Source organism: Lepidothrix coronata, unplaced genomic scaffold, assembly GCF_001604755.1.
Source record: "Lepidothrix coronata isolate B3197 unplaced genomic scaffold, Lepidothrix_coronata-1.0 Scaffold105, whole genome shotgun sequence".
NCBI lineage: Eukaryota > Metazoa > Chordata > Aves > Passeriformes > Pipridae > Lepidothrix > Lepidothrix coronata.
Genome location: NW_016690285.1, coordinates 3,102,035 through 3,126,921, shown reverse-complemented (window position 1 = coordinate 3,126,921; position 24,887 = coordinate 3,102,035). Strand labels below are relative to the sequence as shown.

The following is a 24,887-nucleotide window of genomic DNA, read 5'->3' as shown; positions in this document are numbered from 1 at the left end:
CCTGACCAAAAGGAAGTACATCTTAATCTCTCGCCTGCTGGACTGTGAAAAGGTCGATGTGTTTCAGCGTGGAATGGCTGGGGAGTGCAGGTTCCCTGTAACCTTTATCTTGGAAGTATCAGCCCATTTCCTTAGCTGGTATCAAAAAAGGGTTCTTTTGAAATGTACTGCTGAAGCTTGCACTGGGTTTTGTTGCTTTCCAGCCTTTCCCAGAGCTGCCTCGCATCCCCGGCCTCGTCCTCGATGGAAGCACGTTCTCAGATTGTCTCATGGTGGTGCAGTTCCTGCGAAACTTTGGGAAAGTTCTTGGCTTTGATGTGAGTGTGGATGTCCCCTCCCTGAGTGTCCTTCAGGAGGGTTTGCTCAACATAGGGGACAGCATGGGAGAAGTACAGGACTTGGTTGTGAAGCTTGTCTCTGCAGCTGTGTGTGACCCAGGACTTGGTACAGGATACAAGGTAAAAAAAAAAACAAAGAAGGAAAAAAATCCATAGGAAACACCCTGTATATACGAATGTATTCTTCCTAGTGCTCTGTGACACCTCTCTGATTTGGATTTCCATTCACTTTCCTATTTCTTTTCTTTGATGTTACTGTTCTAATGTTACTCCAAGACTTTCTGTGCCCTGTCAGCCTTCCGATTTTCCAAAACTCATATATTTCTGGGCGTTTTCTCTACACACACACATCCCATTTTTATTTGGACCTTTTGTAGGGCACTGTCACATCTGAGGCTACCTGTATTAACTCCTTTCCCCCCACCCCTTTTCGTTCTTACACTCATGTTCTATTCTCAGTGAATCTTGCTGTTTCTTTCTCTAAAGTCTGCTGTGTAGGTGACTTCCTCAAAACTCCAATTCAGTCATAATTTTCTTTTCTTACTGGCCTTCTTTTTCAAGCCAGTACAGCTCTCTTCCACTCCAGAAGTCTACACAGCATCATTGTACAAAACAGTATTCATCAGTTTCTAATTCATCCATTTAATTATTTAATTATTATTAATATTGTCTCTGTTCTTAAAAACTTAGGGGTGAAGACATAATAATTTTTTTACTGTATTTAAGATTTACATTTGAATAGTTTTCAAGAATAATCATGTTTAAAAGTCCTTATGTAAAAATGCAAATGAACCCACCCCCCTCTTCTAAAAACAATAATATGGCCTGCAAAGGAAAATAATATTTTAAAACATAATTGTTTGAAATGTCTTTATCCTTTTTAGGCCAAAACTATTCTTGGGGAACACGTACTGAGTGTTGGTATCAATCGAGACAATGTGTCTGAGATTCTGCAGATATTCATGGAGGCTCACTGTGGGCAAACGGAGCTGACAGAGAGCTTGAAGACAAAAGCTTTCCAGGCACACACGCCAGCTCAGAAAGCATCAGTACTTGCTTTTCTGGTCAATGAGTTAGCGTGCAGCAAAAGTGTAGTAAGGTAAGATTTTTCCTAAATAGGTGTGTAAAAATAAAATTATAAAAATGTTGTAGCTCAGAAATACTGTGAATACACTGTTCTGTTATAGTAGGGCTATTGACATTCTTATAATGAAAGCTGAAATTGGTCAAGTTACTGCTTCTTACCTTTATTTACTTCTGATATGACAGAAGAATACAACTTTGTTTGAAATAGAACTCCATGTTTGGTCCATAATTTTGTTTCCAAAGCTTGCACCAAAATTTCTCCAGCAATTTTTGGAGTAAAATATGAGGTTGATTACAAAGCAACGTACTAGGTAGTCTAGGGAATAATTTAGAAGAGTTGTTCAAATGTTCTGCAGTATTCTTTTTTCCTTTTGTTTTTCAAGACATGTCTAAATGCTTTAACTGGGGTCATAAGGTGAGGTGGCAAACTTGATGTAGTAATCCAAGAAAGGTGGGCACTGCATTTCATAATTTTAAACCCCCCTGTGTTCAACAACTTGTCAAAACCCAACAACGTGCAATAAAAGTTACGAAATGCCAGTCTCTAGGATGCCTGTCCTCCCACAGACTGACTTACTGTGGTAAAGTCTTTTATCACCTCACCGAGTGCTGCTTTGTTTCCTGGTGAATTCTGTGGGTTTGGTACATGGTGCTGCCAAAGCGAATCAGGCAAGAATGGAAGAGATACTTCAGGTTTTCCAAAGTTGAAAACTAGCAGGAGTGGCCAGTCCAAGTGCTGTGCATGAGCTGTGCAAGAGAGTTCATGTGTATCATTCAAATTCATCGTAGTAAGAAACTTCCTCTTGTTGCAGAGGACTGTTAAGTCCTGTTTGTAGAAACGATCACTCAGAACTTGAGTTTCTGTATTTTGATTATAGAAACAACTATAATCTGCTGAATTGCTGAGGCTGGGATGTGTTGGGAGCGGGCTTGCAGACGGTGGCTGGACTGAAGCCTGTGTTTTGGTTCCTCAGTTTCTGCAGTGAAAAGTGAATGCTGGTTTGTAGATCCCAGGGGCCCTGGGCAGAATACCTTGGATGTACCACTGGTAACTGTATTTTCAGCACAGGGATAGCTGCTTTGTGGCAAAGACATCTGGAGGCTTGGTGCTGAATTAGAGCTGTGGAAGGAAATGTCAGATGTTTTGAATGACATGCTTCTTCCGGAAAGGAAGCTGAGGTGATACTGTAGCTAAAGACTGACATAGGTACAGCTGCATCAGTGTTCCGGGTATTGACATTTGCTAGCTTTAAAATGGTTTCTTTTGAATTTTAACCAAGACAGTTTTTTCTCCAAGACAGTTTTTCGAGGCAAAGTGTCTATACATAAATGAATGTCAGAAAAAATGTGTACGTTCGCAGTTAATGGATTATTTTGTCTTTGACAGTGAAATTGATAAAAACATTGATTATATGTCAAACTTAAGGAGAGATAAATGGATGGTTGAAGGCAAACTTCGGAAGTAAGTTTTGTTTCCTTAAGTATTACAATATATTGCTTTTTTGCCTTTGTTCAGATATGGTACTATATGGGGAATTGCTTCTGAGAACATAATTAGCTGATGCAGTTACAGGTTTACCAAGAAATTAGTAACCAAACTACTTAATTAAGATAGATGTGGATTTAGAATGGTGCAACACCAGTCTTTTACAGTCTGTTAAAGATGCATGAGATTCAGAGGGTTAGTGTCCCTCAGAACTGGAGCAAAGTCAAGTCCATTTTGAATTTTTTGGAACAAAGTAAAAACTTTTTAATTGGAATATTAAAGGAACTGTAAAATTGCTACTGACGTTTTCAAAGTTTATTTGGACCTACCATAATTCCCACTGTTCATTCTGAAAAGCGTTTTAAGATGACATGATTTTCCTACAACAGTTGCCAATCAAGTTTTGCTAATTTATGTTTTCTTAGTGTTTCCCATCTGTCAGTGTTGCGTTGCTCCCTATAGCTAGGGATCAGATGTAGTATGCAAACTTTGAGATATTTTATATATTTTTATTGAAGGTAAAATTGGAACTTTTGAAGGGTTGTCAGTTCATATTCACTGTTCTCCCATCCTACAAGACAAAATTCCATACAGCAAGCACACGGCTCCAACTCCCAGGAAGCTGGACGGCATAAAGTTAATGAATCACAGGGGGTAAAAATGCATAGCCAGACTCTACTTTTTTATTTCTTTGTCATCTTTACCTCTTGCTAGGAACAATAAATCCTTTCTTAGTCCTTGCTTTAGGTACTTTTGTTTCTAATCTTATGTCTCCCTTTTTTCCCTTTAATGTATCTCAGAAGGAAGAAGGAAAGAAGTAAAGAAGAAGGACAAGAGGGAGGTAGAGGAAAAAATTAGACCAACAAAAAGAAATTCTCTACTGATAGTGCAGGTCCCAGTCTGCACAGGGTTAATGTAATTTATCTTTTAGGATAATCCAAATACCTTTTTCCTTTCTTCATCTGTATCCCTTCTATGGGATATAGTTTAAAAACTGTTTTTGAAGTTCTGATGTAGCCAACTTACCATTAGTTTAATGGAACCCTTCCCTGTCCTTGTCTTCTTACGGCCTGCTTAGTCTTTCTCTCCCTCCATCAAACTGTAAGTACTTGTAGATGTAGGATTTTCTCTTTTCCTTACAATCTCTCATTTCTTCCCTTTCAAACAGTGGGCATAATACCCTGAAGTCCCAAGCCCCTCTTCCTTGCCACAATCATTTCTCCATTTCTTATTTTCTCCCCTCCTGCATGGATTTCAGATTCTAGTAGTGCTGACCCTATTTTTGAGTGTAAGTATCGCAGGAGAGCTTGGAAATGTTGCTCTTCTGCTCTGAATTCACTGGGCTTGATTCATCTCTCTCGTCCTTGGTTCAAAATTTTTGGATTTTCCACTGTTTTTCTGATGAACTCTAAGAAGCTTTTTAGAAGAGCCACTGTTGATCAATTTAAACAATGTTCTCTTCTTTATTATGTCAGTTGGTGTTTTTCATAAACTCTTACAACTGTTCTGGGGCTTCTCTGAAAAGAAATCTGTACATTTCAGTCTTCTTTTTGGTCTTTTTTTCTGCTTCCAAACTTCATTCTTACACGGTACCTTCCCCATCCATTCACATCTCAGTCTAACTTTTAAGCATCCCAGTCCCAAACAGTTTTGCATGGGAATACCTGGTTTCTTGACCACTCGCAGTGTGATCAGCAAATGTGGCCTCTTTTCACCTGCCCACAGACCTTTAGGAGCTCCTCAGTACATCCCATTGTGTGGGAAGTGTGGAGTGGGTGGATAATGGATGCTGAGGAATGGGTTTATTTGATCTCAGCCTGGCTTGCCAGTGTTTGCTGTGGTGAAGGCTGGCTGGAGGTGTATCCAAGTGGGATGAGAAGAGATTCTGCCTGTATCAGATATTTTCACTGAGTGATTTTTTTGTGCCTGTGTTTTCACTTGTAATCAGATAAGCTTCTCAGCTGGGAAGGGGGGCAAAAATAAAATATAAAAGCCTGTGCCTTGAAAGATACAAAAAAGCAAAATTAAAATCCCAAGTTGGAAAAAGGAATTATATTTTATTTTAAGGGATGCTCCTTTTTCCCCCTTGCTACCGTCCCTCCTCTTCTCCTTCCCCCTAGGATCTTGATAAGTATGGTTGGAAATTGAATTCTGAGCTGCCTGGACAGTTTCTGCTTAGCTGATGGTCAATGATAGATTGCATCTAATTCCCTCTCTGTTACATTTAGATGTGAATCTTGATACTAATCACCATTTTTGTAAAGGCACCCGTCTCATACAATCAGTTCATCTTTCTTTGTGCTTTCTGTATGACAGCTGTGGTCAAAAGGCTGTCTCACCTGAGGTGGTTTGGTGATTTTTTAAAACTGGATAATCAGTCTCAGTATCTCCTTTTCCATTACATGTCTTCTCTTTGGCATCTCTTTTGTAGCTTGATCAATATAAAATGGAAAAAAATTGAAATATAGCCACTTGAAGAATCACATGATATCTGGTTGTTTTTACAGGACTTGAAGTACTGCAACCCAAATTTTTCACTGCAACAGTGTTCTTTTTAACACACCAGTATTATGGCATGCTCTGTGTAAGTTAAGTTCTGTTGAATGAACCATCTCAACTGTAAATGATGGTGGTATATGAAAAGCAGTCACAAAGGGGAGAAATTACACCCTGAGTTTGCGTAGGAGGTGCTAATGCTGATTTGTGAAACTTTCATTTTTTGAGACCCAAGGTGAAGCATGTTACAAGTATGATGTTAAGAATTTCTTTGCCTTGGTACTACCTAATACTGATGTGCAAAAACTAGGAGGAAGGCATGAAAATTAAGTCAGAAGATGAATTTTCCTTATATGATCTAGTAAACATTATAGATGAGATTAGAGCAGGCTTAAGTCACACATCTGGTTCTTTGATGGGCCATCCACTCCTTTTATGGTCCAGTAGACTTTATGATTCTCTCAGCAGCTGCAGGTGTGGTTTTGGCCCATACCTGTAAATGAGAAAGCCAGGACAGTTTTGTGAGTGAAGGTTTTCTTCTCTCAGTGAGCCATATGTGTAGGTAGCAGCAGGAAAATTATGCTGCTTCTTGAAATACCTGAACATTTTTAAAGCCATGTCATTGGTTTCTGCCTCTGTGCTACTCTGGATGCAGACTGCTACCTTCGTACACTTGTGGTGCTGTCAAAAGGGAACATCTTTGGTTTGTTTTCATCCTTGATAATTTGCAGTGTTGTACAAAGCTTCCTTTAGTGCTCGACAGCATCACATCTCCATTTTTGCTGTCAGCAAAAGTGGCCTTTTTTGCTTCTTCTCATTTCTTTTAGGTATATGAGAAAGGTGTTTGCTGGTAATTGAACTTCCACTTGCCAGCTTTATTACAGAATTGTCTTCAAGATTATCTTAGTCTAAATTGTCTCTGAAATCATGCAGTCACGCAGCAGTCAATCCACTCATTGACTAGTGACTGCGAGAGTTAATTCCTGTGTATAGGCAGGAATTTCTAGTCCACGTGAAGAGGATTTGATGGCTTGAAGTCATCCTTATAAAAGGGAAATTTTTTTTCAAAAATATGTAATTCAGAGCGTGGGTAGTATCGATACTCAATGGCACTAAGGCTGTTTGCACAAAACCTGAAAATGTTACTTGCTTCCAAGTTCACTGAGAGGCTTGAGAAATTTTTTTTATCAAAAAGTATTTTGAATTGCTGAAATAGGTAAACATCCATTTGTTTTGGAAAAATAAAAGCATAAAACTTTCTAAATTCTCCAGTGGATTAACCACTGCATAACACCCAAACCCAAACCAACAACAAAACCACACCAGAAAAACAAAGCCCAGCAGTTTTCACTTCCCCTTGATGATTTCTTGCCTAACAGTCTTTTTTCTGAAAAGCGCTGCTCCCAGTTGAGCGGCGGCACCTTCGTCCCAGGCTGTGCTGTTGGGTCCTGGCTCTGTCCAGCAGCATTTTCCAGGGCTGATCCCTTTGTCAGAGTGTCCCGGAGCCAGTGCTTGGACTGCACTCATCGGACCTGTAGCCACTTGCTGTATGGAATATTGTTCTGTAGGATGGGAAGAGAGAGGAGTACGACAAGGAAAAATTACGTCCTGGTAATTGTGTTTGTCGTTACCATCCTACTTTTCCCATCCTACCTTCTTCCAGTCATCTCTTACAAAATCTTTGTCTTTCCTACATGTTTATGAATCTCTTCTAAATCAGTTGCATTTTTGGTCTGCGTTATAAGTGACTGGTTTGGCCTGGCTATTTATACCTCCTGTGGTTCAGCATGTTTGCCTGCTAGCTCCCTGAGAGGTGGAACTGTAATTTTTGCTGTGTGGAATCTTGTCTTATAGGGGTTTTGTAGAAGAAGAAGGTCTACTACAACTATAATTACTGGTATGTAAGTTTCCCTTTTCTTTCATAAAAGGAAAAATGACAGTTTGAGTAATCTGCTGATAGTTAAGGGAGCTAAGATTTCCAGGGGAAAAAAGGTATATATCCTAGAATAAAAACATCAGCCAAAGGACTAAAATAATATTAAAAATTTATTAAAATTGTGGGGGGAGGAAATAAAAAGAAAAAAAAATTAAACTAACTTTGCTGTTTCCGTGCAAATATAAATATAAATCCAAGTGAGGATTTTTGCCTTTCCCTCCTTCCTCAGACACAGGTATTTTATCATCATATCCTTAGATGCAGTAAATAAAAGATAAGTTGAAAAGATAAGTTGAAATTGTTCTTTCTTCTAATCGTCTTTTCTGACTTCTCAAAATCCCTCCCGTGTTTCATTTCTTCTAAAGAGTTATGCAGTAAAATTCACCTGGGAGAAACAAAGTCCATTCAGAATGGAATTAAGAGTCTTAAGGGGTTTTATAACCTCAGTTTTTCTTGTTGACTAATGACAATAAATACTGAGAAAATATAATCTCATATTAGAACAGAAGCTCTAATTTAAGTCTAAACTGTCTGATTTTCTCTCAGTCGCAGAGGAAGAGAGGAATGTTTATGCTGCAGACACAGTCCATAGTTTCCCCCCTTGTGTGTTCCCAGGCTCAGGATCATCCACGCCAAGAAGACGGGGAAGCGCGAGGCCGCGGGGGGCGGCGAGGGGGGCGAGGAGCCGCATTCCCTGGAGCCCCCCCAGCCCGGCCGCAAGCGCCGCCGGAAGGGCGACAGCGACGACGACGACGACGACGAGGAGGACAGCGAGGACCAGGCAGATGAGGAGGATGAGGATGAAGAGGACAAGGATGAGAAAAAAGGAAAGAAGGCAGATGTTTGTGAGGATGAGGTGGGGGATTTCAAGTGAAACCAAATTTACTAATAAGTTAAAACTTGTTTTCCTTCTGTTTCTCCGTAATATGGCACTGCTTCCCCAGAATGTTGCAATAAAAAGGAGGGAAGAATAACTTACCTCTAACGTTTTTAAATTTTTATTAGTTTCAGTTATTTTGTTAACTAATAAATAGAAGTGTCAAGTTACATTTAACATTCTCTATTATAAAGCCTGGCTGTGACCTTGCTGTGCATTTTTTTCGCAAATCCAGGGTAGTCACTGCTTGGCTGTGTTTGATCACAGGATGATAAATTTTACTGGTCAGTATCAGATACAATACAGGAAGGATCACTGAAATGGTTTTAGCTTGTTGAGCTAATTTTTAATAGAAATGCCCAGGCTTCCCCTGTATGGAACCTGATACAAGACACAAGCAATACCAAATACTGTATTTTAGTGCACAGGGTGTTGCACCGTTTGCCTGAAAATGATCCGTTTGTGCAAGGTTCAGAGTAAATTTTTAAGACTGCTTGAACAATGCAGGAATCCAACATATTAACTCAGATCTTTGCAAATGCCTTTTATTAGAAACCCAGCTAATTTCGAGGGTAGGAACAGCCCTTTGTGCTGCTGTTCTTGATTTATTTCAAGTACTGGAATGTGTGTGAGTTTAAAAGAATACCTTAGAGGAATAGCACAAAATTCTTACAAATAATTCAGAATTAAAAATAAGTCTTATTTAGATTTCTGATCTCAAATCCCTCCCTTAATCCTTTTCCCTCTTGTACAATCTCCTGTTTTGGTGCACTGGGCATTTCATAGGCAAAATTCCTGTAACTCTGTAGAGAAATTAATTTTCTGATCTAGCAGAAGTTTCATTGCATTTGTGCTCTCTGTGGTATTTCAGGAGGCTTCATTCTGGTACACTTTTACAGAACCAAGAAATACAAGGCCTGTATCTTAAAGTGTGGATGATTTTGGTTGTATTCTTTTGGAAACTTACTGTTATCAAGAAAGACTTTCTTGAACTAAATTGAAACTCTCTTTATGGAAAAGACTCCCATTTTTAAACTGTCAAGAAGAAGGCAACTATAGACTTAATCATGGGTGCATTCCTCTTCAAAAATCAGCAGGGTTGGTGCTGTAACTTTTATAGCAGTTGTAATTTTAAGTGGCTCTACAGTTTCATGTAGACATTGAAATAAAATGCAAATGTGGACTTACTAAACACTTCTTAATAAGACTTTAAGAGATCCATTATTTTATGCATGAAAACCTCTTAAAATTAATTTGAATATCAAAAAAGCTTCATAGAAACTAAGATTAAATTTTATAGTGTTGAGTGTTCATGCACAAACTGAATTATTTCTTCCAGTAAAAGAATGTTTTCAGCAAACATTTGGCCATGAGCCTTCTCCATCCTACGCATCTAGGATGTTTGGAAAAGATTAAAGGTGTATCCTTTTTTCAGTTATGTTGTTCCTAGTCAAATACATTGAACAAGCACACAATTTGAACTTTATTCTTTCCTTAGTATTTACCTCTCATTTTCTGTTACATCTTTTTACTGTAATAATGGTAAGACATAGTAGTATGCTTGTATTATGAAATAAATTTGGTGTGACAGTATATTTGGTGATTATAGGATGATGGGGACCAGACAGCAAGTGTTGAAGAACTAGAGAAGCAGATTGAAAAACTGACAAAGGTGAGAGATCATTTGTTTTTGTTATACTACAAATTTGATCACTGGATGTCATGAGTTAAAATGTTTACCATCATTTTCAATGCTCCAAATTAATACAAATTGAAATAAGGATCAGCTTTTGTTTTGTGAAAATATGAATGATGCTGCTGTTCAGACACCAGAATTGCAAGTTTAGTCTGGTGGCAGAAAGTGGATGTCACTCAAAAGACAGTTAATAATAATAGTTGTTAATATATTTGCATTTCTGAAAATAAAAAGTAATGTTATTTTTATCCAGACCTAATTGATTTACTTCCGTCTGTTGATCCTTGCAATGACAAATTTTGTGTACGAGAAGCACTGCTTCTATTGTACAATGGATTGTGGTTCTCATGCCTTCCTTTCCATGGCTGATTTCTGGAGCTTCAAGCCTGAGACAGAGATGTCTGGGCTTGACATTTTGGAAGAAGCAGCAATGGAATAGGAAGAGAAGTGTAAATGAGAACAGTACCATGCTGTAGATAGGGTACTCGTGGCACACGTTTTTATTCTTTGTATTAGAAAATTTGTCATTTAAGACTTTGTATTTTGGTTTCTCTCATGTTCCAAATCACAATAAATTAGCTGTCCAGAATTCCACCTGACTTCCAGCAGTGCCAATTTAGTAGAGCAAGAATTGAATAAACAAACTGAAGTTCTTGTTGGCCCCCCTCAGAGAACTGTGTTATGTTTGAAGAATTTATTTCTGTGCCTTGTTGTTCTCATTCTTTCATAAACAGTTAAAGTATCCCATTGGTTTCCCATCAGGAGCTGCACTATCAGGTATCTTCAGGGCTCTGTTCACCATTTGCTGATGCTGTATATTTGATAGGATCTCAGCTGTTCTTGTGCAACGAAATCTTTGATCATTGCTTTTTGAGAGTCAGGGATAAAAAGACAGGATCTACCATCACAGTGTGTTTCTAGGCTGAATGAGGAAGTGATTTAATTGATTTTTTAAAAGGAGCTCTGTAAATAAAGTCATAAAGGCANAACCAGAATTGCCCTGGTGCTGAGGCTCTTCTGTAGCCTATTGGTCACCAGAAAATCAAGGCTGAATAAAAGCTGTCAGAGACACAGAGACACCCCCCTGCTCCGAATCTCTGAGAGAGCCTCCTTGTGTGACCCTTGAACTTCTGTTCAGTCTGGTAGCCAGGAGATGTTGTCTGTTACAATGAGGTTCCCCACCCCACTGACTTATAATGCTTTCTTTTTTTAAAAACAGCAACAAAGCCAGTACAGAAAGAAGTTATTTGAAGCTTCGCACTGTTTGCGTTCGATGATGTTTGGTCAGGACCGGTACAGGCGCCGGTACTGGATTCTGCCCCAGTGTGGGGGAATTTTTGTGGAAGGCATGGAAAGTGGTGAAGGTAAGAGCCGTAAAGGAGTGATGGCACACAAAGGTACACCAGACCAAGACATGCTGCCCGTCTCAGAGGCGCTGGTTTTGTCTTCACCCTCAACCAGATGCTCAACAGGCTGATGTCAATAGACCTCTCCACTCATGTGGTTGTCTCTGATGTCTCTTTCTGGTGATGAAAGATAGTTAATACCTTTCAAAATGAGGATTGTTATTTTGGAAGTTTTCCGTTTTTGTACTTCTACATATTTTGCTTTTTCATATTTACCTGCTTGCGGTGTTTTTTGACTCTTTCTGAACTATTTCATGTTCCCCTATGGCAGTGAACTCTACGTGTGAAAACTAGGATGACTGTAGAAAATTGTTTTAATCTTCAGTTGTTAGATTTTCTGCAAGTACACAGACACTTTTGTGCTTGAAGATATAATAGGTGTCTGCAAAAATGGGAAAATAATTTTCTCTCAGTGAAATGTGGATGTGCTGGTCACAAACCAGAAGCAGGACCTTTGTTTATTTGCGACTGCAGTATCTGATGAACATAAATTAATAAATTGGAATGTTGGATTTTTGCTGACAGTTTTCCATCACATTTTGGACTTTTTAAGACTTTGTTTAAGTTGGCAGTCAGTATAAAAGTAGAAGAGAAATGGTTAAGAAAGACTAGGAGTGCAAAGAAAAATGTTTTTCTTTTCATGAAAGGTAGATCTTCAGATCTTTTGTACCTCCTGTGTTTGAAGAAACCTGGTTTTGCAATCAGCTTCTGCTTGTCGTACTTTAAGTTGCTCAGATGTTACATTGTCTGCTTAGCTGTGTGGAGAGTTCCAGTCGTGTTGGGTGGCTCTCGAGAGTATTAAACTTTCCAGAATGTTGACATTATTTCACAGTCAGAATTGTTAATGATTTTTATTGAAAGAGGTAAAATATTTAATACTGTGTTTCAGTATTTGGGGAATATTTGATTTCACAACAGGAATTTTGGTTCTCCGCTTCATAGTTGGCTGTGAGTTTAATGAATTATCTTTCTTGCAAAAATAAGCTTAAGGCTGCAGACACTATACCCTCTTGATTATTAGAGGAGCTTTTTGATAAAGCACACAGAGTCTTGCAGGAAGAAAGCTGGCAAAAAATGGTTCCTTTCAAAGACTTGGCCCTGGTAAACTGCTTCAGATGGGTGAATCCTGTAGTACGTTATCTACATTGGGGTTATTTCTCCTCCAGGTGTTTAGCAGGGTTTAAATCTGTATGCCTGGAAACTTGTTTCCCTCTGTGAAGTGAGAAGTGATTTCATTAACAACAGCAACAACAACGGAGACATTGGGACCTAGCATGTGTTGAGCCAAAAGTGAAGTAATTTATTTAACTGTGATGATTGAAATTATTTAATTAGTTATCTATTATATTTAATCTGTTTCTTGTACAATTTTAGGTCTAGAAGAAATTGCTAAAGAAAAAGAGAAGTTAAAAAAGGAAGAAAGTATGCATATCAAAGAAGAATTTGAAACAGAAGAAAAATTACATTGTTTAGCTGCAACTCACTGTGAGCAAAAGGAAGATCTGAAAGAAAAGGACAGCACTAATTTGTTTTTACAAAAACCTGGGTCATTTTCAAAATTAAGCAAACTGTTAGAAGTAGCAAAAATGCCACCTGAATCTGACATTATGTCCCCAAAACCTAATGGCAGTGCAGCAAATGGCTGCACATTGTCTTACCCGAGCAACTCCAAACCCTCTCTCTGCAGTCTGCAGCCCAGTGTGTCACAGAGCTCCATGGAGAAGTCTGACTCTACTAATCTTTTCAGTCCTAATGCAAGTGGGACAGGGAAGTTTTACAGTTCTGCACTGATTCCCAGCGATCAGTTGCTGAAGACTCTGACTGAGAAGAGCAGGCAGTGGTTCAGCCTGTTACCGCGGGTGCCCTGCGACGACACCTCGGTGACCCAGGTGGACACGGCAGCCCCTGCAGCCCCCCTGACCCCTCAGTCACAGCCACCATCCAAGTCTCCATCCCCTGTGCCATCGCCTCTCCTGGGCTCCACCTCTGCACAGAGTCCCATGGGATTAAGTCCTTTTGCACTGTCACCACTGCAGGTAAACAAACTCACTTTGGAGTAGTTTGAATTTGCAGTGCTTATTTGGGCAGGATTTCTGTTTAGACAAATAGTTTCACAGATGTGCAATCATTATATCTTCATTTCTTTATTTTTTTTTCTGTTTCTAAATGTTGGTAACTAACTACAGAAGTTGTATAATACTAGATTAAGATGTGTAAAATTAGGTTAGTCAATGTATGACATTTTGTACATGTATTTAGGTGATTTGATTTGTCTTTTAGGTTGTTGGCCACTGATATTAAATGGAAAGCAAGTAAATAAAAATTAGGTTTTAGAAGTGTGACACACCACACCCTACTTTTATAAGCTGTTATTTTGTTAGCATTAACAGGGCCCTAATAGAAAGCATTTACATGCCAGTGTTACGTTAGTTTTTCTGGAACCAATCGAAGTACTGAGTAAAGACCTCCTTTATATTTTGATTATTGTTTGACAAATAGCATCATAATTCAAGTTTCTTGGCGATAATAATGGTATTTGTGCTCTGTAGCAGATGAAGACTGGACTGCCTATAATGGGACTTCAGTTTTGTGGATGGCCTACAGGCGTTCTTACTTCAAATGTCCCATTTCCATCTCCTTTACCTGCTCTTGGATCAGGGTTGGGATTATCAGAAGTGAATGGTAACTCGTTCTTGGCATCTAGTGTTCCTGCAAGTAAAAGTGAATCACCAGCAGTACAAACTGAAAAAATTGCTTCTGCCCCTTCTACAGCAGCTGAAGTAGCCAAGCCAGTAGATTATCCTAACCCGAAGCCTATACCTGAAGGTAAGTCTAATACAAAAATAAGATGGAACTATGTGAAGGATAATTTCTACAATGCCACTATGACGTTAAAATTTATTTTCTTTTTAATAATTTTCCTATTGATTTTCTAATCTGATTGTGTGTGATCACATAAAAAAATGCCTGCAAAGTGTTTGTATGCTTATCTTGATTTAGAAATGCAGTATGGGTGGTGGAGGATTACTGATCCAGAGGACCTAAAATCTTTGCTTAAAGTGCTGCATCTCAGGGGAATAAGAGAAAAGGCCTTACAAAAGCAAATACAGAAACACATGGATTATATCACTCTGGCCTGCATCAAAAACAAGGATGGTATGTAGCTGATATTTATATTACACATGGTATTGGGGCATCAGACAGCTGCTTAGAGCTCTTTGAGATGTGTTTAGAACAGAGTGGCTGGAGAAAAAAGGTAAAGGTCTCCTTGTCTGTAGTTGCATTTTCACCAGCCTTGGATTGGAGAAATGCCATTGCATATAAATTGCTCTAGTGAGCTCTTTCCATCTCGGTAACACTCTAGCTCAGCCTTGCCTTTCCTTCCCTTCTAGCCTTTAAATTGCAAGTTTGAAAGTGTACAGAATTTATTGTCCATACTAGGTATTTTAAGAATAGTACACTTCTACAACAGTTCTTCAGCATTTGATTTGAGTGACGGGTAAATCAGCTTGGATTTACCAGAGAAGTTATAATGCTAATTAAAATAATAAAAATGTGATTCTCAAATACAGTTGCAATTATTGATACCAATGAAAATGAAGATAACCAGGTAACTCGGGATGTTGTGGAAAACTGGTCAGTAGAAGAACAAGCAATGGAGATGGATCTTGCTATTCTTCAGCAGGTGGAAGACCTAGAGAGGAGAGTTGCATCAGCTAGTTTACAAGTTAAGGTAAAACCAACTTTTAGTAAAATGTCTCTTTAAAATAAGCGGTAAGAATTTAAAGCAGGTAACAGTCCTTTTGCTGGTGGTAAGTGCCTTCTTACTCCATCCTAATTGCCTGCAAATAAAACAAATACGCTGCAGCAGTATCATGGAAATTTGTGTTTGAAACATTTTATTGCCGTTCAGTCTTCAACTGAAGGTGCTCAGAATGGCATTTCCTGGAGTGTTGTCCCGCAGTGCAGTTCTCTGCATGTTTTGTTAACCTCCTGTAAATGTATTGCACACACTGCTTAACTCTCAGGGGGTTTGTCACAGTTTTGCCTGGTTTGTGTGACTGTTGCTGTTAATACTTTCAGAAAAGCCTACAAGCACATCATAATACTCTGCTCGAGTATTGCAGAGTCATGGAGAACATGTGAGTGTTGTGAGTGTGACAGAGTTAAGAATTCTCTGGAATTTGGAATTTTTCCAAGGTGGGTGTGAGGTTATCAAGTTGCATACGTTTGGTTATAGTACAGATGCAGTGTTTGGAATCTAGTTTGGGTGTGAGGTGGATGTTATTTCTGTGTGACCAGTGTATACATTGTTTCATGAGTCTGCTGGACAGGTAGACCTGATCTGGTGTTTCCACCAATAGAACAGGATACTTCACAAGGGGGTAAGAATGTTGTGTAAATAAAGGTCCCTTCAGAAAGTCTGGTAATGCTTGTATTTTTTTGATTAATTATTTTAGTTCTCTGGATATTTTGGAAACTGTCTCTACAGATGGATTACAAGTAACCAAGATCTACTGGAAACAGCGCTTCAGTTACTTAGTTTGATTCCATAGGACAGTTCCTCTGTTTACACACTGAGTTAACGGCACCCAATAAATGCACAAACCTTTCTATTGACATAGGGTTGGCTGTGTCCTGAACCTGCATCAGAGAGAGACGACTTGGTATATCGTGACCATAAGTCAATTACTAGATTGCACAAGAAGCACGATGGGGATTGTGCTGGAGGCGGAGAAGGCAGTGCCAGCTCTGTAGAGCGGAGGAGTGACAACCCTCTAGATATAGCTGTAACCAGGCTGGCTGACTTGGAGCGGAACATAGAGAGAAGGTATCTGAAGAGCCCCTTAAGTACCACCATTCAGATCAAACTGGATAATGTGGGCACAGTTACTGTCCCTGCTCCTGCACCATCCATTAGTGGTGATGGTGACGGGTAGGTCATTGAGATTAACTTGAAAAATTATTGTGCTTCTTTGCTAATTGGAGCCTATTTTCTTATTGCCTGTTATCTATGTACTTTCTTGTATGTCTGTGATCCATATGGATCATGTTATTCTGCATGGTGCTTTGTAAAGATTTTTTTTGTTACGTTTGTTGATAATCTTGCAAAGTTATCTTATATTTAACTGATTGTGACTAAGCTTTGAGGCACGTAGCCACAGTCTGTGCACTACATGAAATTTAGTTGCTTAAACCTTATACTTATTGGCTGTGTACGTTTTGTCATTGCTTGGCTTTCAGTGTGATAATGATTGTTCCACGTTTCAGATAAGCAAACACGCATGTGACCTACTTAATTTCTCTGTATCTCAATGCAGAACTGAAGAGGATATTGCTCCAGGGCTGAGAGTGTGGAGAAGGGCATTGTCAGAGGCACGCAGTGCTGCACAGGTAGCTCTGTGCATTCAGCAGTTACAGAAATCAATAGCATGGGAAAAATCTATCATGAAAGTTGTAAGTATCTAAACTGCTTTCACTGTTATCCTATTTTCCCATTTTAGACACTTTTAGTTGCCATGGGGAGTAATGCATTTGTTATTATTTCACGTGAAACCTCACACAGTTAAACCATACACTGGGCATAGATGAATAAGCCTAATGGAAAAGATTGTCCCTTGCTTGCCAAATTCAGCATCCTGAACTTGCTAAGGTAAAAAGCCCTTGTAACTGGTTACTTTAAGATGGTAATTATTCTCTGATGATGACATCTGCGTAAAAGAGAGTCATTTCTGGCTCCATCTGATGGAAGGTACTCTGTCTGATGGAGTGTTTCTGATCTAATCCATGACACAAGCTCTATGGAGGTTCAACATCACATACCCCAGTTAAGGACTTCATTTTTCAGAAAGTTGAGATGCTCCCAGCGTGTGGCTCCTTTGCACGCACAGTTCTCACCGTGGAACATACAAATTGGGCACACAATTGGGGTGTGAGCAGGCAGGCCAAAGTACCTGTTTCCTTGTACACTCAGCATGTCAGTCTGTGATAACTACATATACAGAAAAAGCATGCAGAGAGAGGGCCTGTGTCAAAATTTGCATGGTCCACTGAACCTCAAAGTTCTGAAAACAAAACTGTTACTACAGAAATAGTGATTATGATGTGGTCAAGTATGGCCAGTGCTGTACAGTGAGTGCCAAAAGTGATTCTTCCATTTGTGATCTCCTTCCTATTTTTGTAATTCCTGCCAGTCCTATACAGATTCTAATTACACCTGGACAATTAAAGGATGATTGAAATAAAAACTGTAATGTAAGGCTGTATCCTTTAGTTTATATAACTATAAGTTTAGAGTTGTATCTTCAGTGCAAAAAGCTTATGAATTTGGTAGGAGCACCTGAAAAGGCATTTGAACGTTTCAAGATGCAGTAATTTATTATCCAGAAAGAAAAGTATCATTCTCAATTTGACTGAAATATTCTCTGCATTTAATTACACAGTAAACATAAGTATTTGGTGAAAACATTTGGAGTTCTTTCAAGTTCCTGAAACAAATTTCTAGGTATAGGGAAGTAGCAAAATCACACAGTGTAAGTAAAAAAATTGACAATCCTGTAGATATTCTTAAGTTAGTGTGAATTTTAGGAAGTGATGGGATCATTTGTTTTGCCTTACTGAATTTGTTCACAGCAGCCTTTGGATAAGATCGTTACTGATAATTATTTGGAAATACTATTGTAAAATATAAATCTTCTTTATTAAGTAGCAACTTACATATGCAGTGTGGGCATAAATGAAGAGAAGAGTTCTGAGATCATATGTGTGGGCCAGAGGGTTTGATAGGTCTAAGATACCTTTACTTATCACAGACATTAATGAATTACAAAAAGTGCTCATACTTCTGTGTGCTGTAGGAAACCTATCTTTTAATGAATTGCTTTTCCAATGTGTTCCCAAATGTAGCCTTTAGATCAGTTCCTCACATACTGCATATATTCCTTTTCAGATGGGATCATCAGTAGATTCTGACTGGGGTAAAATGAAAGGAATTTTGAGAGTGAATTTTTGTGTTTGGAGGAGAAGGGTAATTTAGGTACCGTTCCTGTGTTTCAAAGTTTAAAAATGGAATTAAAACCATTTTTCATGAATTACAGTACTGCCAGATTTGTCGAAAGGGAGATAATGAGGAACTGCTGCTCCTGTGTGATGGCTGTGATAAAGGCTGTCACACCTACTGCCACAGACCCAAGATCAGCACCATCCCAGATGGGGACTGGTTCTGCCCTGCCTGCATAGCAAAGGTAACACTCCCTGGCAGGGGGAAGGGACCTGGGCTGAGTGACCTGTTTATACATGGGACAGTTACAGGTGCTTTTATCAATAGAAATAATGGTCTGTGTGTTTTGTGGGGGGCTGCCATTAAATGATGAGATTAACAGTTTTATATAACTTGGATTTTAGTGGCAATAAAGGCTACAGTTTTATTTGTTCTAAACTGGGGGGGTTTTAATGTAAGTAGGTACAGAATTTTCATGCTGATTCAATAGCGTAGTTTTTAATCTGACTTTTAGAATTTATTCAGTATTTATCTTGCAAATTTCATCATTGTTGACAGACCAATGTCTTAGAATCTGTTTTAAAAGAAAAATCAGAGAAAAAACCTCGGTAAATATATTTTTTTAATTTTATGTGTTTATATCAGTCTTTTAGGAATAGACATGTGTTCGTCCAAAGTGGTGCCAGCCCGGTTTGTTAGGAGGTACTGTTTTACTAATCCAAATGTCAGGGGCTTTTATATATTGTCACAAGTTGAGAACCTAGATCACTAGTAACAGGAATTTCTGCAGCCTTATTTGCCTTCAGAGAAGAGCAAAAAGTGAATAATTTCTAATATTAAATATTTCATTTGTTTTGGTGCTTTTGCTTCTGATCTTTGTTGCTGTCTATCAATGATAACAGAGGTTTCTGTAATTTCTTGGCTATTACTTATTTAAGTTCTCCCTATTGTAGGCAAGTGGTCAAACTCTAAAGATAAAAAAACTTCAAATCAAAGGGAAAAAAAGTAACGAACAAAAGAGAAACAGGAAATTAGCAGGAGAAACAGAGGATGAAGATTCTGCAACTACAAGCGCCTCCTTAAAAAAAGGAAAACCAGACCCTAAAAAAAGAAAAATGGATGAAAATGTTTCTGTAAGCCAGTTAAAACAAGAAAATTGCACTGCTGTTAAGAAACCTAAGAGAGATGAGTCCAAGGACCTGGCTGTATGCAGGTAAAGTTTCAAATTCTAAACTCATTACTTGTTGAAACAAGTAATGCCTAATTCTTTTTATCCCTGTTCTGGGGAACAAGAACACTGTTCTTTGTCATATTTATATAGACATATATACACATAATGCTTCTTCCAAGAACGGGACACATGAACCCCAGTAGCAGTGGTACTGACAGCTTTCCCAAGTGTAGCCAGGAGGGTTATCCACTGTGTCCAAAGGGCTTTGCTTTATGGAGGAGGACACAGGAATCATCTTCTGTGATACCATTGCTGGTCAGTCAAAAGCAGTGTAGTTTAGCCTTCTCACAGTTTTGGAAAGTCAGTATTAGCACCTTTTTTACTGGTTTGTGAATGGTTTACACTCATGATCAGAGGTGCAGAGCCATGTTTGTCTTTTGGAATGCTGACCATTAGAATTTCTTCTTAACGTAGGTTGCCTGGAGAGAACTTAATGTTATTTTAATTACTCAGTTAAGATGTCTGTCTTTATATATATTGTTCTGAGCCTTTCACAGGGCACAGAATAAAGTGCTTTCCTTTTATAAAGTGAATAGTTTGGCAGTGCATGATGAATTTATAGAACAATGGAAAACCTCTGTAAATGTATGAACAGCTTAAAAATACTGGTTTTAAACCTTATTTTATTCAGCATGATTCTCTCAGAATTGGAAACTCATGAAGATGCCTGGCCTTTCTTACTTCCTGTAAACTTGAAACTTGTTCCTGGTTATAAGAAAGTTATTAAAAAACCTATGGACTTTTCCACCATTAGAGACAAGCTAAGTAGTGGACAGTAAGTAAACCTACTGTAAATTTTACTTTACATTTTAAAAATAATATTAAAATACAGTACATTTTTTAAAAATTAGCTAAACTGTATTGATCTGCCTGCTCTGACATCTCTGTGGTTACTTCTGCAGTAACAGTAAAAATTCTTAATTATATGCTTTTATCTTTGCCTTAACCAAGTGAAACATCATGTTAGGTGGGAGAACCTGTGGAACTGGCTGAAAAACAGTAAAACTGCCAGGTCAAATGCACCAAAACGATCAACAGGAAAAACTTTTCCTCCTCATATTTTTTTTCGTGGAGACATCTTAGTGTTATTAAATGTCAGAGAGAACCATCTGTGTGGGCTTTAAGAGTGGAGTCCCTGTAAATGACGTGGATGTGGAGTGACTCGGCAGCTCTGTTGTGGCCACACTCCAGTAATGGTGGTTAATCATTTTATAGTCCTAGAATTAGACAGCACAACTTCTAAAAAGAGCAAGCCAGCGTATTACTCTGACCCCTTCCCTCCTTGTCATAACCCTGTGCTCTGGGACTCCCCAGCACCAAGGCACATTCTGTCATCTGTGAAGACTGAGCCTCTTCAGGCTTTTTCTCCCATGAATATGAGATTTAAATGCTCTGTATGTGCTCATTGGTGTCGGTAGACTTGTAATTTTTATTCTTTTTTTTTTAATAATTTATGTGAATATTGGAGCACTCTTTGGGCTGTGTATGTTTGGGGTAATAAAAAGAATAGCAAAGACAATGTTCATGATTATCTGAGCAGCCTTTTTTTGTGTCCATTTGTTCCTCTTGTAGGTAAATGCAGCTCTACTCATCACTTACTTTGAAAGGACCCTGAGCCCAAGAATAGATACATAAATGGAAAATAACCATAGCATTTTAACTAGAAAACTGTTGAAGGGAAAGGAGAATTAGTTTTTAAACAAGTTTGTTTTCCAGTACAGGCATGAAATTCTACCTTACAAAGCTTTTGAGGACAATAACAAATACAGTGATGAGAGAGTATTTCCTTGCACTGACATTCATTTTCCTGTAAATATTTAAATCAGAATTTAAAAATTAAAAGTATAATTAGCATGTCAAACAGTCATTGAATTTTCACTGATGTTAAAAAAGTTCTTTCTCATGTAGTTGAAGTGTTTTTCCCCTTTGATTCTCCATGTTCCAAAAATCATTCACCTTTTTCTTCTTCCAGGTACCCTAATCTTGAAGCATTTTCACTTGATGTCAGGCTTGTTTTTGACAACTGTGAAACTTTCAATGAAGACGATTCTGACATAGGCAGGGCTGGCCACAACATGAGGAAATATTTTGAAAAAAAATGGACAGAGATTTTCAAAGTGAGCTGAAGCTACCAGAACTCTTTTCTTTTCTTTTTTCTTTCTTTTTTTTTTCCATCTAATGAGGACTGAAGAGACCAGCAATGTGAACTGTATTTACATGAAAGTGCAAGGCACATGTGTAACTAATGACTGGGTTTTTTCCTTTAAAATATCACAGAATTGTGATACTAGTTTTAAAGGCTTCACTCCTACAGCAACCATGGCCCCTTGGTTATTGGTTTGTGTGTTTTAACGAACTAATTTAGGTAGAACAGGGAAGCACACCCAAAGAATTTCAAAGAAAGGGGTGTTATAGTGCAATAGCAATTTATCAAAACGCACTGAATATTCAACCACCAGAGCTCTACTTGGGGAAATGGTTCTCTTTTCCCTTTCAATAAATATCTATTTTTCATTTTTTTACTTTGTAGTTTATTTTTTAGTGAATGTATTTAATTTTATGAATTATTTATGATTATACAGCATTCAGAATCTTCGTTTTCTGTGAAAAGGAAGAATTAGAAAATTGCTTTAAATGTTGAAAATACAACAAGGAATGTTTTAAAATATAAAACAAAGCCAAGTAAAACTGTTTACACTGATGTGCTGTGAAAGCACTAAAAATTAAACTTTACTGTAGAGTTACAAGTACATTTATATATATGTTGCTGCATCACTTGAGTAGTTAAATTGTATTTCAAGACAGTGAAGAAAAATTGAGACATGTATATACTGTTCATTATTGTTTATATTAAGTCTTGTTTTAAATATGTATGATGTGTACATATTGTTTGCAGACATTATTGTTTATGCCTTAGGAGGATGGTAGCATTTTATTTTAGTCTTAAGGTAATTATAGCTCTATGGCTTGTACAGTAATTATCCTCTACCAACACTGTGGAGTCTCCTTAATCTTGGTAGTGCCTGCCTTTGAAACAGGGTGTAGGGGATATTAGTTTTCCATTTTTCTATTTTGTTATATAATTTCAAGCCACCACGGCCTCAAATTCAAGTATAATCATTTGTACCCATGTGGAAGAAAATTGTGACAATTTCCTACGCACACAGTATTTTTTCATAGAAACATTTCCCTCCATTTGCCTTGCCACAGAATAACGGAAAAAGACATTTGTAACCACTGTGTTTTATCTACTGTGTGTTGTGGTGGCCTGTTGGGGCAGATAGATCAGAATTTTTTTTTGTACTAATGTAAGAGTACTTGAAGTTTTATTTAAAAGAAATGTTGTGGAAAGGTAGCATTCTTTTTCTTTTCCTTTTTTAGGAGTGTTATTTTTCACTAGTATGTGTGGCACGGATACAATAAAAGACTGTTTTGCAAACCAGATTTTCTTGGCAATTTTAATACTTCAGCTCCTGTGTATATAGGTGTTTTGTTTTGGTTTTTAATATCTTGGGAGTCTTGCATTTAGTCAGTTCTTACAGTGCATCCAATTCTCCTGGCCTTTTAATGGTGGTTCCAGAGAAGCAGTTGCCTTTGCCAGCAGTCAGAGAGCAGGTCCCACCTGTAAATGTCCTGCCATTAACTGAGGGAGGCCTCGGGGTGTCCCCAGGGCTGGGTTGGCAGTGCCCTTACGGCGGAGTCACCTCCGTGTCATGGAAACACGCCATGGATAATGTGTCTGAAAACACTGTCCGTGTAAAGTTTTGTCCCTTTTTTGGCCTGTAGAGGGCATTAGTCATAATCCTTGCTCTGACTGAAGAAAACAGAAGAATTACAAAGGGATATTGTGGAACACCAGTACTTACAGCTCTCTCATAAAGCACTGTGGGGTGTTTTTTGCTTTTAAACTAGGCCTGCCACGTTTGAGCCTTGGAGCCTTGGTTTATATGCACCCTTGCCATTATAGTTCTTGTCTCTACTAAGAAAGAACAGTCAGTACCTATTTTTTTAATGAAATGTTTGTTTCCGTTGCCCTCCCCAGAATATCTTGTTCGATGATATTTTTCTTTTCTAAAGTCTTGTTAAAATAATCCATTATTACGTAGAATAAAAAATTCGTATCTGGGTGTCAGGCAGTTTTGCATTCTAATATGAACTCCCTCAGACTGCTCCACACCTTTTCTTTTCATGACCTTTCTGAAGACTTCAGTAAAAAGGTTTGCTGACATGTACCAGAGGTGTGAAGATTAATCAGTGTTGTGAATGTGTGATGGTAAGCTTGCTTAGATAAATCTGAAAACTAATTCTTTGATGAAAAACAGTCTTGGATTCTGTACTGGACAATGCTTTGTCTGCCCTACTAGATCTGTTAGTTTTTTCAAATGTCAGAGCCAGGTTACCAGCGACACCACATACATACTTGGAATTTTTCAGCTTGTATCCTAATTCAGCTCAACAGCTGGGAAGCTGAAGGCAGTAACAGCTACTACGGTGATGCCTGAGACAGGTTTCAGCCAGTGAGTCACACGGTGTGCAGTCAACTAACGTGCCATAAACCAGAACGCGAGATGGTACAGACTGAACACGGGAGGGAGATTATTACATAGCAGGGAATGCTTCCTGGGCACAGGGTGACTCCGAGGAAGTGACTGTGTCTTCCTCGAAAAAAAAGTAGGTGTGGTGATAATCGGTTTACTTTGCATGAGTTGCTGAGCGTATATCTGGCTGTGCAGCGGCGATGGTGTGAATTTCTGACAGGTGCTGGGGGAGCTGTTTGTTCAACTCCCTTCGCGCCGGGACGGGCGCGGTGCCGGTGCCAGTGCCAGGGCGGAGCCGGCGGGGGCCCGGCTCTGAGGGTTCGGCAGCGGCCGGAGCCCCGGGCCCGCCGCCATCTCCTCACAGGTGCCGGCAGGGCCCGCGTCGCGCAGCCACAGCGCTGGCGGGGGTGTGCGGCCCTGGGGAGCCGCGGGAAGGGCCGAAAGCTGCGCGACCCGCGCCCGCGCCGCCTCACGGCCGACGCTGCTGGCGGCGGGCAGAGCGACTAACGCAGCGCCGGCTCCCCCCGCGGCCGGCGCGCCGTGGTGCGGCCCCGAGCGGGGCGGGCCGGCCCGGGCTGCGCCACGTCGGGAGGGCGGGGGGGAGCGCGCGTGCGCAGCGCCCCGAGCGGTGCGGGGCGGCCGAGGCAGGAGGCCCCGCGGGTGGTGCGGGGGAGCCGGGAGCCGCCGGGGTCCCTCAGCGCCGGCCGGGAGCCGCCGGGGTCCCTCAGCGCCGGCCGGGAGCCGCCGGGGTCCCTCAGCGCCGGCGGCGGCCGCGGCGCCGGGCAAGGTGGTGTTCA

At 39.4% G+C, this 24,887-nt stretch overlaps 2 protein-coding genes across 16 annotated transcripts in view; both read left to right on the top strand.

The window, feature by feature from the left end:
* The window catches only part of BAZ2B (bromodomain adjacent to zinc finger domain 2B), a 115,229-nt gene extending 92,233 nt beyond the window's left edge, over window positions 1-22,996 (top strand). For 8 of the 14 annotated variants that reach the window (XM_017823725.1, XM_017823737.1, XM_017823733.1 and 5 more), the window contains 16 exons: window positions 204-458; window positions 1,223-1,437; window positions 2,812-2,886; window positions 7,958-8,198; window positions 9,829-9,891; window positions 11,135-11,279; window positions 12,696-13,357; window positions 13,871-14,147; window positions 14,322-14,477; window positions 14,894-15,054; window positions 15,947-16,257; window positions 16,643-16,778; window positions 18,419-18,565; window positions 19,275-19,534; window positions 20,184-20,327; window positions 21,525-22,996. In XM_017823725.1, the coding sequence (XP_017679214.1) occupies window positions 204-458; window positions 1,223-1,437; window positions 2,812-2,886; window positions 7,958-8,198; window positions 9,829-9,891; window positions 11,135-11,279; window positions 12,696-13,357; window positions 13,871-14,147; window positions 14,322-14,477; window positions 14,894-15,054; window positions 15,947-16,257; window positions 16,643-16,778; window positions 18,419-18,565; window positions 19,275-19,534; window positions 20,184-20,327; window positions 21,525-21,678 (3,402 nt within the window). In that variant the 3' untranslated portion in view covers window positions 21,679-22,996. The remainder of the gene's footprint in view (window positions 1-203; window positions 459-1,222; window positions 1,438-2,811; window positions 2,887-7,957; window positions 8,199-9,828; window positions 9,892-11,134; window positions 11,280-12,695; window positions 13,358-13,870; window positions 14,148-14,321; window positions 14,478-14,893; window positions 15,055-15,946; window positions 16,258-16,642; window positions 16,779-18,418; window positions 18,566-19,274; window positions 19,535-20,183; window positions 20,328-21,524) is intronic. The other 6 variants (XM_017823736.1, XM_017823735.1, XM_017823734.1 and 3 more) reach the window with 3 other exon arrangements.
* A 1,208-nt stretch (window positions 22,997-24,204) lies between these two features.
* Window positions 24,205-24,887, top strand: part of WDSUB1 (WD repeat, sterile alpha motif and U-box domain containing 1) — a 14,964-nt gene continuing 14,281 nt past the window's right edge. Inside the window, exon 1 of one of the 2 annotated variants that reach the window (XM_017823743.1) lies at window positions 24,205-24,223. The gene's annotated coding sequence lies outside the window, so the exon portion shown is untranslated. Of the gene's footprint in view, window positions 24,224-24,247; window positions 24,311-24,887 lie in introns of those variants that run through there. The other variant, XM_017823742.1, reaches the window with a different exon arrangement.